Here is a 13,301-nt window from a genome sequence, read left to right as displayed (position 1 = left end):
TTTACATCTTGACTCTTCAGGCCAGAGTAGCTGGAGTAATTCAACAAAAAATGAAAAGAAAAGGGAATTATTGCTTATTTTCTAAGCACAAAAAGTCAGAGAACTGAAAAGAAGGACAAGAGAGGGACATGAAAAAGGAGAGGAGAGTACATTGGAGGGACCAGGAGGGTCAGAACAGCAGAAGGCCACAGAAGGAGAGGTAGATATGGCTAGAGAAGAAGTGGGTGCGAGAAATGAAGCAGAGGGACAGAAGCAGGAAGTGAGGAGGAGGTTGAGGAAGATGGCAAGGAGGCAGTTGCCATTCTAGCTAGACCCCATGGTATGTTTTTATTACCCATCCATTGCAGTAGCATAAAATCGCATGTCACTTCGCGTGAATAGCATGTCAACTGTCGCTGTGAGGTGGTGCAGTCGTCTTTCCGCCAGAAGGTTGAGGGTTCGATCCCAGCCCGAGCAGTCAACATGTCGTACATTTCCTGGCAAGATAAAGAGCTGCTCCAAAAGATTTGGCTTGTGTTCTATTAATTGTATCCATGCAAAAGTGTATGAATGGGGTGATGTACGCAGCATGTATGTAAAGCGCTTTGAAAAGACTGGATAAAGCGCTATGTAAGTATTTTTACCATGTAAATTCCTGCTTTCTGTTTTATGTGTTATACAGGATTACGTGCGTAAAGAAAGATTTACAAATGTATCTTATTGTATTAGTTATATCGTTAGTGATATATGATTATATCAAACTAAAGATATAAAACAAATGCCATACCCCCCTACAAAAACCTCTTGCCACCCCATGTAAAATGTTCTTGATCCGCTACTGGGGGGGGGGGGGGGAGTTTTGTTTGGGTCTTCATATGGCTGAATGGTATGGATGCATTAACACGTAGCAAGCTCAATATAAATACAGATATGCTGATAGGCTTATTAAAAATAAATAGATACAATTAATAGAACACAAGCCAAATCTTTTGAAACAGTTCTTTAGTGTTGGTAGCTCAATATAAGGAAAATGTAGTTATTAAATGACACATACCATTAAAAAAATGTTTTATCCATATGCAATCAAACATGTCCAATTTCAATAGACCGGTAATAATTGATTTGAATGCTTGGTATTTATAACATGATTTAAAGGTTTGCGCGCTGCTGCATGAATAAGAAAAGGGGGGTAGAGATGAAGTGGGGGTGGCCAGAAATGCTGGGCCTCCTCCATTTTACAGCACAATAGAGGCTGAAGTGTTTCCCCCAGGTCCCTCCCCTCATCTGCCACGTGGTATGTTCCAATCCAGTATTTAAATCCGGGAGCTTGAAGGCTGTGCTGTTCATGCACTGAAAACCGGTGTTATCCAGGAAGCAGCTGAGAGGCAGAGAGAGAGAGAGAGAGAGCGAGAGAGAGGCAGAGAGAGAGAGAGAGAGAGAGAGAGAGAGAGAGAGAGAGAATCAGAGAGAGAGAGAATCAGAAGAAAGAGGGAAAAAGCTGCTCCATCAGCACACTTGAGCTGACGACAGTTACAGCAGGAGAAGCAAAGAGGGAGACAAAAGAGAGAGTGATCCCGGTGTTAGAGCAGCTTGTGTTGAGGAGAGAGTGTGTCCCGTCCCTTTCTTTTTTCTTCGCTGTCATTCTTGCTCTCTCACTGTGTTAGCGGGGGAGGGTGCATCGGCCGTCCCAGGCCTAGTTACATGTCCCAGCATCCCGCAAGAGCTCAGGCAAGGCCACTGCGACTGTAACGGCTGTGAACACAGAAGACAGGGAGTTAGAGGTACTGTACCCTGCATGCTGCTTGATGATCAACAGTACCTTATAATGTGTGTGAATCCTGTGTTGCTACAAGTTACAGTAGTTCTGTGTGAGGCATGATACTTATCGCTCCATACTGCACAAGCCAGCACACAGTGAGCAAGGAGATGTCAGTTAACACAGTTGCAGCTTACTGGAACACTTGACAGCATGTAGAAAAACAGTGGCAGGAAATGTAGGAATAAGGAGGGGGATTTTCTTTAAGAGAGAGCCAAAAATACATCTTGCGTCTGTCAGGTGGGTCTGTTGCTGCGACACCGATATTTGGAAAGCTTGATGTGTGCCATTAGTTTACTGCAGGGTTTGGATGTTGCAGAGAATGAACATTTGGGACATCTGCTGCCGTTTGCTACAGTCATCTATGATGCGGTCATTTTGCCCCAGTGGATTAATCACTGAGATCCTTGTGAATGTGCCAGCACGGGAAAACAAACATGTACAGTGTTCGACACGTTGTGGGAGAGTGTGCGGCTAAACAGAGAGGCGGTTGAAGAGTTTTAATTGCTGATAAGGTGCTACTAAAGTTGGCAATAAATACATGTCTTACTCAGAACGGCATCAAGGCTATACTTTTCAGGCAGGTTGAAAGAGCAAAATTGCAGGGGAGTCATGTCCACCTGAACAACAGACATTCCTGATTTCAAAAGGGCTGACATTGTATCGGATCACATCCCTTTCCTTTTTATGTTGCAGTAAAGGAAAATATTCATCCCACAGTACTGAGTTCTTAGTTTTTTTGCATGCATTTGAATGTAATTTGTATCTCCAGCAGATCTTCATTAAGTCGTACGAAGTCAATTTGCAAGCAGTACTTTGTGACATTTCATCAGCAGTGTTTGTTGAGGTTGTAGGGTTTTATTCTCAACCGTAGTTGCTAGGGAACCTGTAAAGTGTATGTCATCACCCTTCCTCTCAGGGAATAAAGTGAAATATATTGGAGTCAGAATCGCAGATAACAACAACAACAACAATAATTCCGTTTATTTTCTGATTTTACTTTTGGACATTATCTAGTTCAAATGTAATACATATCATTGGCTCTAATGTCATGGTGTGGCAAAGAATGGAGATAGGAGTGCCACAACACGTTCACTGTTCAGTGTGCATAACAAGTTTAAATCTGTGCAGAAGAGGCCGTGCAAGGCCAGATATTTGCACCAAAGTGCCAGAAACCTTGGGTGTTGTTTTTGTGGTGAACACTGCCTCTTTGCACTGAGAATAGCTGCCGAACAACAAGGTCTTTCTCCAGCACAATGTGACGCAGTTGGTAATTTGGTCAGCTTTCACTAACATAAAGTACTTCCTTTCAGAGAAGTAGAAATATACAAGAACAGAAAGTGTTGGAATGTTTCATATAAAGTACAATAATATGACAGAAAAAAAGTGAAATTGATGTAGGTGGATCTGGTCATGGAATATTTTGAGGGCATGACTTCACAATATGTTGTTTGACTTCTTTGGTACGCTGCTATTTCTTCCAGCATGAGGAACATGGAGTCGAGACGAGCTGGAAGGATCGTATTGATCTTTATGGAGCAGAGGCAGCTTCACAGATTGTAGATCATTGTCACTGTTAGGGGTATAACAAAAAGAAGTGGAGTAGTGAATGTGGGCGGTGTGCAGAATCAGGTACAAGGGATGTGTAAGCTGATGGAGAGGTTTGTAAATACTACTCACTGGTCGAATTATTAACCCATTATGGCAACATGAAAATAAGGGGTTGAAGAATTTCACTGTAGAAAAGATGAGACACGCTCACAGTAAATGATGGTTTGAAGTTAGGGATTTTTTACTAGCATTGGTTCCAAATTACATTTTGAGGCCATTTTCAATCCAGACGGTGAAAAATAGCTCAACAAAGTATATTAAAATGGTGTCAATATTACTTGAGGAGGCTGTTTTGTCTTAGATTTTCAATATCATAATTGATTTTGCTGCATTACAGTAAAGTGATGGGAAGACTAGCTGTTCTATCATGAGCCTTTCCCTATATAGTCATTATATCCACATTAATGATAATTATTCCTCAAAACTCTCAATGTGTACGTACAGTTTATTGAGAAACACCAATGGTCAACCATACAATGTGGTTGCAATCTCAATAACTAGGTATTATTTGTAACAGAATATTTGCTTTCCTCCAAACTGCAAACTAAAACATAATGGCTTATATCAAGGCTTCACAGAAATACAACACTAAGTCAGTCCCACAGATCCCATTTGTCTCGAAGACAAGCCCACAGTCTCAGGGTTCTTTTGATTGCTTGACTACATCATGGCACAGACATCTAAGACCTCCATTTTAATTTACCGTGTCAAGCTCTTATGACGAAAAATGAATCGCTTCTCCTTTACCTGTGTTTTGGTCTTTGGACTTTTGAGATTTACCATTAACTGAATGAAGCATACAAGCCTTGTCCTTTAACTTCCACATCATAAACATGCTAGTGCCTCTGTAGCTCTTTTGACTGTGGTCTCTTATTTATTTTTTGGGGGGTTTTGGATGTGAAATGAAGGATCACAGTGTAGACCACTTGAGCCCAAACTTTCAGAAATCTGCAAAGGTTCATCCTTCTGCTTTCTCTTTGTCTACTGAGTTTCACTAAGTTTGTTATGTTTACTAATCTGGATGTGTGTAAAAGGTTTGTGCTACTTACTATCAGTTAGATCAAGGGTGTCTAAAGTTTTCTCTCCGAGGGCCACATACAGAAACACGTACAAAGGCCTGGGCCCCTCACTAGAGGTGAGGTATATTGCCTTATCAGTTAAGTTACAAGTTAGCAAAATCAATCACATTTAGGTAAAATAGTGGGCTTATTAACACATGGATAATGTATAATCTATTTTTACATATACAGCTCCGGAAACAATTAAAAGACCTCTCTTTATATAATCTTTATTCTTTATCTCTACATGTATGGCAGCCATTCCAGTGTCTGTTGGATTCCAACACAGAGAAAAATGGTCAGTAGTTTAGGGAATACAATAAAAAAAGATTTAACTCAAAGACAAACCGGGGCTGTATATATTTAAGACGTACAATATAAGACAAGCACACGTTTCATTCGTGGGCTATACAGTATTTCATTATACATTTTGAATCTGCTGAGGGCAGATTCAAAATGGCCCAAAAGCTACATTTGGTCCCCGGGCTGTAGTTTGGACACCCCTGAGTTAGATCATGTTTATTTATAATACCAAAATACACAATCACACTCATTTTCCTCAAGCAGCTCTACGCTCTGCACAGAATACACCATGCTCTATCCTTGGACCCTAGACCTGTACTACCATAGTGTCACAGAGATAAATAGAGTTGGGGGTGAGTCATCTGTTGTGGACAGACCGGGGATTACATGGGTACTATACTGGGGATGACTTTGTTTATGTGTGTGTTTATAGATATGCTTGGAGTCACCTGTTTGTTTATTGAAAAATGGAAATATCCTGCACTCTTAAAATATGGTGAATCTGGGGTAAATGTTGGCTGTGGAATGTAAACGTGTCTTGTAACCTGCCACCATGACACATAGGTTTCCCTTAGGTCAAGAAATCATATATTTCAGATTCAGAATCAGAAATCCTTTATGAGTCCCACAGCGGGGACATTTACATTTATTACAGCAAAAGTGGCATAGCAGATATAAAAATATATAATAATACAGAGTAAGCTAACATATTAGTATATAAAAGAAAAGCACACATTAAATATACTCGAATGAACACATCCATGGCTAAAAAATGATGAGCAGCAACTTCACAATTTAGTGACCTACAGGTATGTAAGGTATTGAGACATCATAGGAATGAGGATGGTGATTATTGCACTGTGTTTCGAGAAAATTGTCCATATATTGCACATTGCTGTTTATCGCACAACATCTCCACAGGCTGTATTGTGTGGGGGTCTACCGGTCTACCAGGGGCCATGGTGGCTGTAAAGTCTGACCGCTGCAGGAAGGAAGGATCTCTCCGTGAGACACCGAGGGTGAAGCAGCCTGTCACTGAAGGAGCTGAACAGTGCAGACATGGTGTCCTGGAGCGGGTGGGACACAATAGAAATAAAATAGCATAAAAAAAGGTTTTTTTAAATATACATGTCATAAAAATGTACACAAAATTTAAACAAAAACTAAATATAAAGCAGTATACATTAAGTGTGTAAGGTCTGGAATATTAAATAGAATATAAACGTAAAATGTGATTTAAGTTCGAAAGCAAATCCTTAATTAGGGTTACATGACAAGGGCCATACCTATACTTCCACTGGCGTGTTTCTAAACTTCTACTTATATTTGAGAAGAAGCAGGCAATAGAAACTGTGCGACTTGTACAGCAGATGGTAGAGAGTAATTGTCCCAGGCCAGACACAGGACCAATTATAGAAGAAAGTGAACACACCACTCCCAAAGCCGTAGACCTATTACGAGTTGGTGAATTACAGTGTGTGCACATCACTTTGGAACCCTTTAAATTATAGTTATTTTCAAGTGAAATTCTTGTGAAAGTACACGATCAGTAAATGTGATGTTCTTCTGTATCCCTCAGTCTTTAGACAATGCTGTTTTGTCTACAAAACACTGTTGTCTTGATTTAATCTGGAGGGGAGCTGGTCTCATCGGTTTCAAGCCGCTCTACAACAGGGGAGGGCCTTTTGTGTCATCCTCAGGTGTGTGTGTGTGTACATGTGGGTTGGGGTAATTCTTTACTAGTGTGTGTGTGTGTGTGCCCATGTGTGATTAAGTGACACAGTATCTATTGGGACAGCTGTCTTTCCCTAAGCTGGCTTCTGTTGTTGGACATACAGTTCTCAGGAGGGAATCATGGTTATCATGGTTTGTATTTGTTGATCTTCTACTGATCTCTTCTTGTTTGTCTTCAGCGGTGATACAGAAAAATGGGCTTATGTTGCTGGAGGAAGGAAACAAAGGAATTTATTTAGCCAGAAATTGCTCAACCTTGAAAGAACATTGATTGCCTTTCTTTGTTTGTGTGAGAGAGAGATCAGTGATTGCCTGTGATGGTACTAGTTGGCTTTGTCTGTTTTTAGAGTCAAAATGTGTGTCTCTGTTTTCTGAAGACTGTGAAATAATGAACAGTTGTTAGTTTGTTAAGATTGGCATCAATGGCACATGCTGCTGTATGCAGTTGGCTGTACACTATGATGTAATTTGAGACTCTTAACTTGTATGTGTGTTGATGTGTGTGGAGAGAGGTTTTGTGGATTGTTAATCCTTTTCTGTCAGCGCTTACATACACATACTGTAACTTCTTGATGGGGTCCCATACATTCTCAAAATAGTCAAAGTCTACAGACAACTGCTCAACACAATCTGCCATTCATGCCACTCAAACCTTTGTAAATCGTTGTAAAAGAAGACGGACACATTTCTTAAACTGACAAAGCTTACTGGAACCAACAAATGAGACAACAATATTTCCTAGGCAACACGAGGAAGATGTGGCTGAGAGGTAGAGTTCGATATAGATTCTATCGCAGCCTTGCGTGGCTCGAGTTGCAGAAACATAAATCATGTCATTACCTCTCTGGCCAAAGGGAACCTACTGAAAATATAACCTTTTCAGATGAAAACACTTAAAATTTGTAAACCAAAATGTGAAAGTATCCAGCTCATATGTGCAACCAAGAAGATGCTCATAAAGTGACTGCTTACAAAAGTCCGTCATCCCTGCAGAACTCAAAATCATCCTCTTTGCATAAACTGGGAACCGGAGATAAAACGATCGTCTTTCAACAACAAATGTATAACTATCACAAACTGTAACTCGGTCTCTCTGCCTGCAGACCTGAGTGGTGCATCTGGAGCGAAGCCCCTGAAGCCACAGAGATCCACTTCTCTCACACACTATCCAATCGACCTGCGAACATCCATGGAAGAAAAGTACAAAGAGATTGCCGAGGTAAGAGTTCAAAGCCATACAGACCACAGTTCAGCTCACCTTAATAATATTTAAGTAGGAGCACATTTCATTATCACCCATGCAGTACTTCTCCAGCCATATTTTTATCAGCTATTACTGGCTGATGTTTAAATGTTGAATTTGCTCGATACATGTTGTTAGTAGAAAACTAATTTGAAAATGTATATTCAATCATCTGCCTTTTAAAATCCAGTTTATTTCCTTAAAGTGTACACAAACATAGGAACTAGAATGGCTTTCGGAGACTGCATACCTCCTCTGTCATTCACCTTTAAGCAAATTTAATTTCTGAGTTGTTGTTCCGACTTATGGAAGCATTTTCTTATATTGCTCCAGTCAGAACCTATTATTTGGATACAACATGAATGCAGCACAAACGCTCTATAGCGCTTGTTAACGAAAAAAATAGAAGATTTTTTGTGAAATAAATGAGTTGTTCTTTCACACATGCTTCACTCTTTACAAGTTTCTATGAGCCAAGTTGTTGAGGGAGAAATAAACTGAAAAACAGACAAAGGTACAAAGGGTAACTTTGTCACAGGCTTTGGGTAAATATGGCGGGTGGTTCTGTGTGAGCCCTAGAGTTCATGATATGTCCGTATTTCCATGGAAGTTGACCTGTTCTCCTAATTTATGACACCATATAACATCGTATAACTTGTGTTTGCATAAGGAGCTGTTCACACGGAGCATGGCAGATAGCGAGATGCGGAGCGCTCCTTATGAGTTTCCGGAGGACAGCCCTATCGAACAGCTGGAAGAACGACGACATCGACTAGAGAGGCAAATCAGCCAGGACATTAAGTGAGGAAATGCACACATCTATATGAACTCATACCACTATTTCAGGAAGAGATCTACCCACCACAGTCTTTCTCTTAGCCATGCACACTGGTTTATCAGCTGCAGCAACCAGCTAACTTGGCTAGCTAGCCGTTTGTAACTGTCCTGGTGTTTTCTTCTCTTGGGTTGGGTGGTGGGTTCTCTCTTTGTTCTCAGGGTTGATGGTATCTGCACCACAACACTTTTTGTTATCAGACACTCCTCTCTGCTAGCCCCTGTTTATCAACGAGTGTGTGCCACTACTTACTGATGATATTTTCTCACGTGCTAATCTCCTAAAACTTATTTTCGTGCATATGTAAATATGTGTGTGTGTGCTTGTGCATATATCTGCTGCCTCTTCCTTTGTGTGCTTACTTTCCTCTGATGCTCTCTGCCTTTGCCCTCACTATCCTGCGCCGCTGCATATCAATCAAGGCTTGAACCCGAGATCTTGCTCCGCGCCAAACAGGACTTCATGAAAATCGACAGTGATGCAGACCTAGAGTGAGTGAGACCTGCTTCAGTATCTATGCTTTGTGAAGTGATTTTCTCTTTGGTTGTTGGTTTTCTTTCAGCAATTCACTTCCGGCGTTGAAACCAGTCTCGCATCAAATTCTACCTACATATGATAAACCTGATCAGATTTTCAACTGGTATCGATATATAATACCATATTGTAATGTGTCTCCTGTTGCCATATTGAGATCTGATCGATCGGTCAAGCTCAACCTAGCGAACGCCGCTCTCTTAGTTGTTTTTGATCCTTGTTAAAGAGGGGCACCGCCAAATGAAGGCCAAATCACACATGTACTCATTCAGCTTAGTTTCAGGACCTTTTGAGGCGTATGGTCCACCAGCACTTGCAGTGTTTGCCTCAGTGTCCAGGTCGACACAGCACCAAGCTACACTGTGATTATTCTGTAATTCTCTAATGCCAAGTTCACACTACACGATGTTTAGCCCAATCGGCCGCTCCCAGACGGATTTTGGAGCTCGGGGACAAGTCGGCGCTAAACCGCCGTTAAATCGGCGCTCGGCAGTCGGCGTTTGATCGTTATGTGTGAACTGCTCAAGAGCGAGGTGAGAGACTCCCCGACTCGTCCCCGATGCCTCCCCGGCGCCTGATATCTAGCAAGCTAAATATCTGGACCTGTCGGCGAGTCCAAATCCTGTAGTGTGAGAAGGGTTGTACCTGGTAATGCGTGCGTCTACGAGCTACAGCCAATGAGAGCGCAAGACACGGGGTGAGGAAAAGCCCCCGGGAGGAGCTGCACAACTTTCTAAAAAGAAGAAGAAGCGTTGTCCAACACAACAAGTCGACACAGCTGTTTGAAACCTGATTTTGAACTGTAAAGTTGTAGCTAGGCTAAACAATTCACTGAAGTTAACGTTAGCTGATGTACTAACAAGCTTAAGCAAAGTAACTTATTGATAGTTTCTAGGTAAAACATAATAACGTTCGAAATCCGCGTCATTTCCCGTGTCACTTCTCGCGTGTATTCGTGACAAAATCGAGTTTGGAGACCAGACAGACTCCTCTGGGATTTCTCCTGGTGAAAAGATCGTGTAGTGTGTGACCCCCTGTCGCCGTTCAATCGCGTAGCATGCACACCACAAAGACTTCAAGACTCCCGAGCGAGTTGTGAAGTGTGAACTGGCAAGAGATCGTACGACTTTGAAAGTCGTGTAGTCTGTGCAAGGCATCAGTGTCCAGGTCGACACAGCACCAAGCTACACTGTGATTCTTCTGTATTTCTCTAACAGGTTTTTCAGTTGTTGCTACATGGAGATGGTCCTGTCTGTTAGTTATCTGTCTCCCCACATGTTAGAGCACAAAGCTGCCAGTTGTTGTATGTGGATTGAAAACACAATAGTGTCTTACTTGTGTTCTGTATGGTGACATGCAGCGCTGACCACCTATAACAGTGTATCGCTAATCTGACCACAATTCATCCTCAATGGGATTTTGCCTGCATTCACACCTATGCTTTCAAATGTTTCACAAGTAACATCCGATTGCAATCGTATCCAAAACCAATTTTAATGCAAGGTGTAAAGAGGGGCCTGTATTTTTGCTTTCCTAGAAATGTGCATGGCAGCCTCTTACCTGACTGTTTTATAATTGATCATTACTATAACCATACATGACTGTCTCATCCAAAGTATTTATCCAGAACAACTGAGAGAATTTCACTTACTCTATTCAGATGGGCCTCATCTTCCCCCTGCTGGTGACTCGGTAGATGTCAAAATGCAAAGCTTGTTCTATTGTTTTTTTATTAACTCTCTTATTAATTAAATCTCCTCTGAACCCAGATACATTCTTACAGGCCTGTTCATAGTGCCGCTCTATAGGCTAAGGTTTTTACTATTTTGTAGATAAATTATTCTTCATATCAGAATCATTTCTGAGGTGTCCCTTGCTACTCCTTTGTGTCTCTAGTTCTACAGCTGTTTTTAAACCTTCTTTGTCTCCGTCTGTATCTTAAGGTTGTTGCAGGAGAAGAGTTTGGACACTGTTGATAACTGCTTCAAGAAGAGGGAGCTGCCACTGGAAAGAGAGTACCAGCGGGTTTCCATATCTGGAGAGGAAAAGTGTGGGGTGAGGAACTCTTATTCATATGATTTGTTGGAATTTTTATTAGCAATTTTACTGCAACTCCAGTAAAGTAAATTCCCATTTTAATTTGCTGTGTATAAATATCTTCCTAGGTTCCCTTCACTGACCTGGTAGATGCTGCAAAGTGTGTGGTGAAGGCGCTGTTCATCCGGGAGAAGTACATAAAGCGGTCCATGCAGAACTTCTGTAAGACCACAGCTCACGCCCTACAGGAGCTGGGGATGAAGCCCCTGGATCTGGCCGACTACGACGATATAGCAGAGACTCCTGTAGATGCCGGTATCTCATGCACACATCAAACACTTTCTATCACAGTTGGGAAAATAGCGATTAGATGTATTTCAGATAGGACAGAGATATGGTTGAGGTAAAATATTCTTCGGTCAAAAGGCTTTGTTGAATTCTACAAAGATGATTGTTGGATGGTTTTATGAATGATATTGTCACAACATGTGATTTTCATTAGACCATTATCTGCGCCAAAATAATTATCACAATAACTATAGAAAAATGTAAAATACTGATAACGCTTTAAGTCTTTTTGGTTTTAAGAGCTTGAAAAGGTTGACAGTCTTTCAGATGAATCTACAGAAATGTGTATTTACATTGATATTGAGACAGCTAGAAGGTGAATAACTTGCAATACTATTCTCCTCCTCCACACCCTGAACCTCTGGGCAAAACATGTAGCGAAAAAGTGATGAGAAAACACACCTTCAGCTATTGTTCATTTTTTAATTCAAATGTGTTGTTTTTCCGCTTGCCAAATTCTAATCTAGATCTTATTATTAAATGTAAACACAGTGGTCACCAGGGACCACTGTGGGATTAAAAACTCCTACACTGTGTTTGTTTTGTCTGAGCAGTTTCCACTTCACATCATTTTACGATATTTATTTGTAGCAAGGATGACATATATTAAAATCCATTTCCCCTTTTTCCAGATGCCCCTGTGCACCCACCTGTCTCAAAGAATCACCCCTATGACCAAGACCCCAAGAATTTGCCGACAGACACGGGCTATGGTTGCAAGATGGTGGGGGGAGTAGTCCATGTCTACACCAAGAAAACAAACATGGACAAGTATGTGTTGAACCTGAAGGATATCATGTTGAGCGAGAAAATAGTGAGTCTTGAACGTGTTTTACTTTAACCTGTTCTCCTTTAACAGAAGTACAGAACTGGACCTGACCTATCCGGACCTGACTGAGTACATTGGAGACATGAACGTTATGATGTCCCTCATCATCAATGGTCCAGTGTGAGTGTTTCTTCAATACCAGTATCATACACAGATCATTGGACAAAATCAGGTTGACGACGGACTGGGAATATGTTTGAACAGCAGGTTAATTTAATAATGACATCAGAGCTTCAGAGCTTACAGGAAGTGAGTTCAACATGACATGTGTCCCTCTGAGAGCGAATTAAAAAGCATGTGTATGGTATATGAGTGTAATGCTTTGAAATGCACTACTAGAGTCAATTCAGCAGAAATGCAAAGCTCCCTTTTGAGATTTCACTGATTTCTTTCTTTTCTCCTGATGCTGACATCCTTAGGTTAAATGCTCAGTTTTTATTTTAAATGACACTAACATTAGTTTCATCTGTATGGTGTCTACAGGAAGTCTTTCTGTTACCGCCGCCTGCAGTACCTGAGCTCTAAATTCCAGATGCACATCCTCCTGAATGAGATGAAGGAGCTGGCGGCTCAGAAGAAAGTTCCCCACAGAGACTTCTACAACATACGAAAGGCAAGAGCCAACAAATGACAAATGAAATGCATCACTAGTATTCTGATTAGATCAATTGACCGTTATAGGTTGACAAAATTATTGGACTGTTTTAACAAGACAGAGTAATGGGATCCAAGGTCATATCTGCCTCTCACCTGTTTTTCTCTGTCTGAACTACAGGTGGACACGCACATACATGCATCGTCCTGCATGAACCAGAAGCACCTGCTGCGATTCATCAAGAGAGCCATGAAGAAATATCCAGAGGAGATCGTTCACGTTAACCGCGGCCGTGGTCAGACCCTGAAGGAGGTGTTTGAGAGCATGAACCTGACGGCGTTCGACCTGAGCGTAGACACTCTCGACATGCATGCGGTGA

At 41.3% G+C, this 13,301-nt stretch overlaps 1 protein-coding gene across 10 annotated transcripts in view; it reads left to right on the top strand.

Moving 5' to 3' along the window:
- The window catches only part of LOC134882396 (AMP deaminase 2-like), a 36,802-nt gene that overhangs the window by 17,005 nt on the left and 6,496 nt on the right, over nt 1-13,301 (top strand). For 5 of the 10 annotated variants that reach the window (XM_063910046.1, XM_063910049.1, XM_063910048.1 and 2 more), the window contains 9 exons: nt 7,605-7,720; nt 8,415-8,545; nt 9,002-9,070; nt 11,057-11,168; nt 11,279-11,465; nt 12,131-12,269; nt 12,358-12,447; nt 12,811-12,940; nt 13,103-13,297. In XM_063910046.1, coding sequence (XP_063766116.1) covers nt 7,605-7,720; nt 8,415-8,545; nt 9,002-9,070; nt 11,057-11,168; nt 11,279-11,465; nt 12,131-12,269; nt 12,358-12,447; nt 12,811-12,940; nt 13,103-13,297 — 1,169 coding nt within the window. Of the gene's footprint in view, nt 1-1,387; nt 1,761-7,604; nt 7,721-8,414; nt 8,546-9,001; nt 9,071-11,056; nt 11,169-11,278; nt 11,466-12,130; nt 12,270-12,357; nt 12,448-12,810; nt 12,941-13,102; nt 13,298-13,301 lie in introns of those variants that run through there. The other 5 variants (XM_063910050.1, XM_063910047.1, XM_063910043.1 and 2 more) reach the window with 3 other exon arrangements.

This window comes from Eleginops maclovinus, chromosome 20, assembly GCF_036324505.1.
Source record: "Eleginops maclovinus isolate JMC-PN-2008 ecotype Puerto Natales chromosome 20, JC_Emac_rtc_rv5, whole genome shotgun sequence".
NCBI lineage: Eukaryota > Metazoa > Chordata > Actinopteri > Perciformes > Eleginopidae > Eleginops > Eleginops maclovinus.
This window is presented reverse-complemented; position numbering and strand designations above follow the sequence as displayed.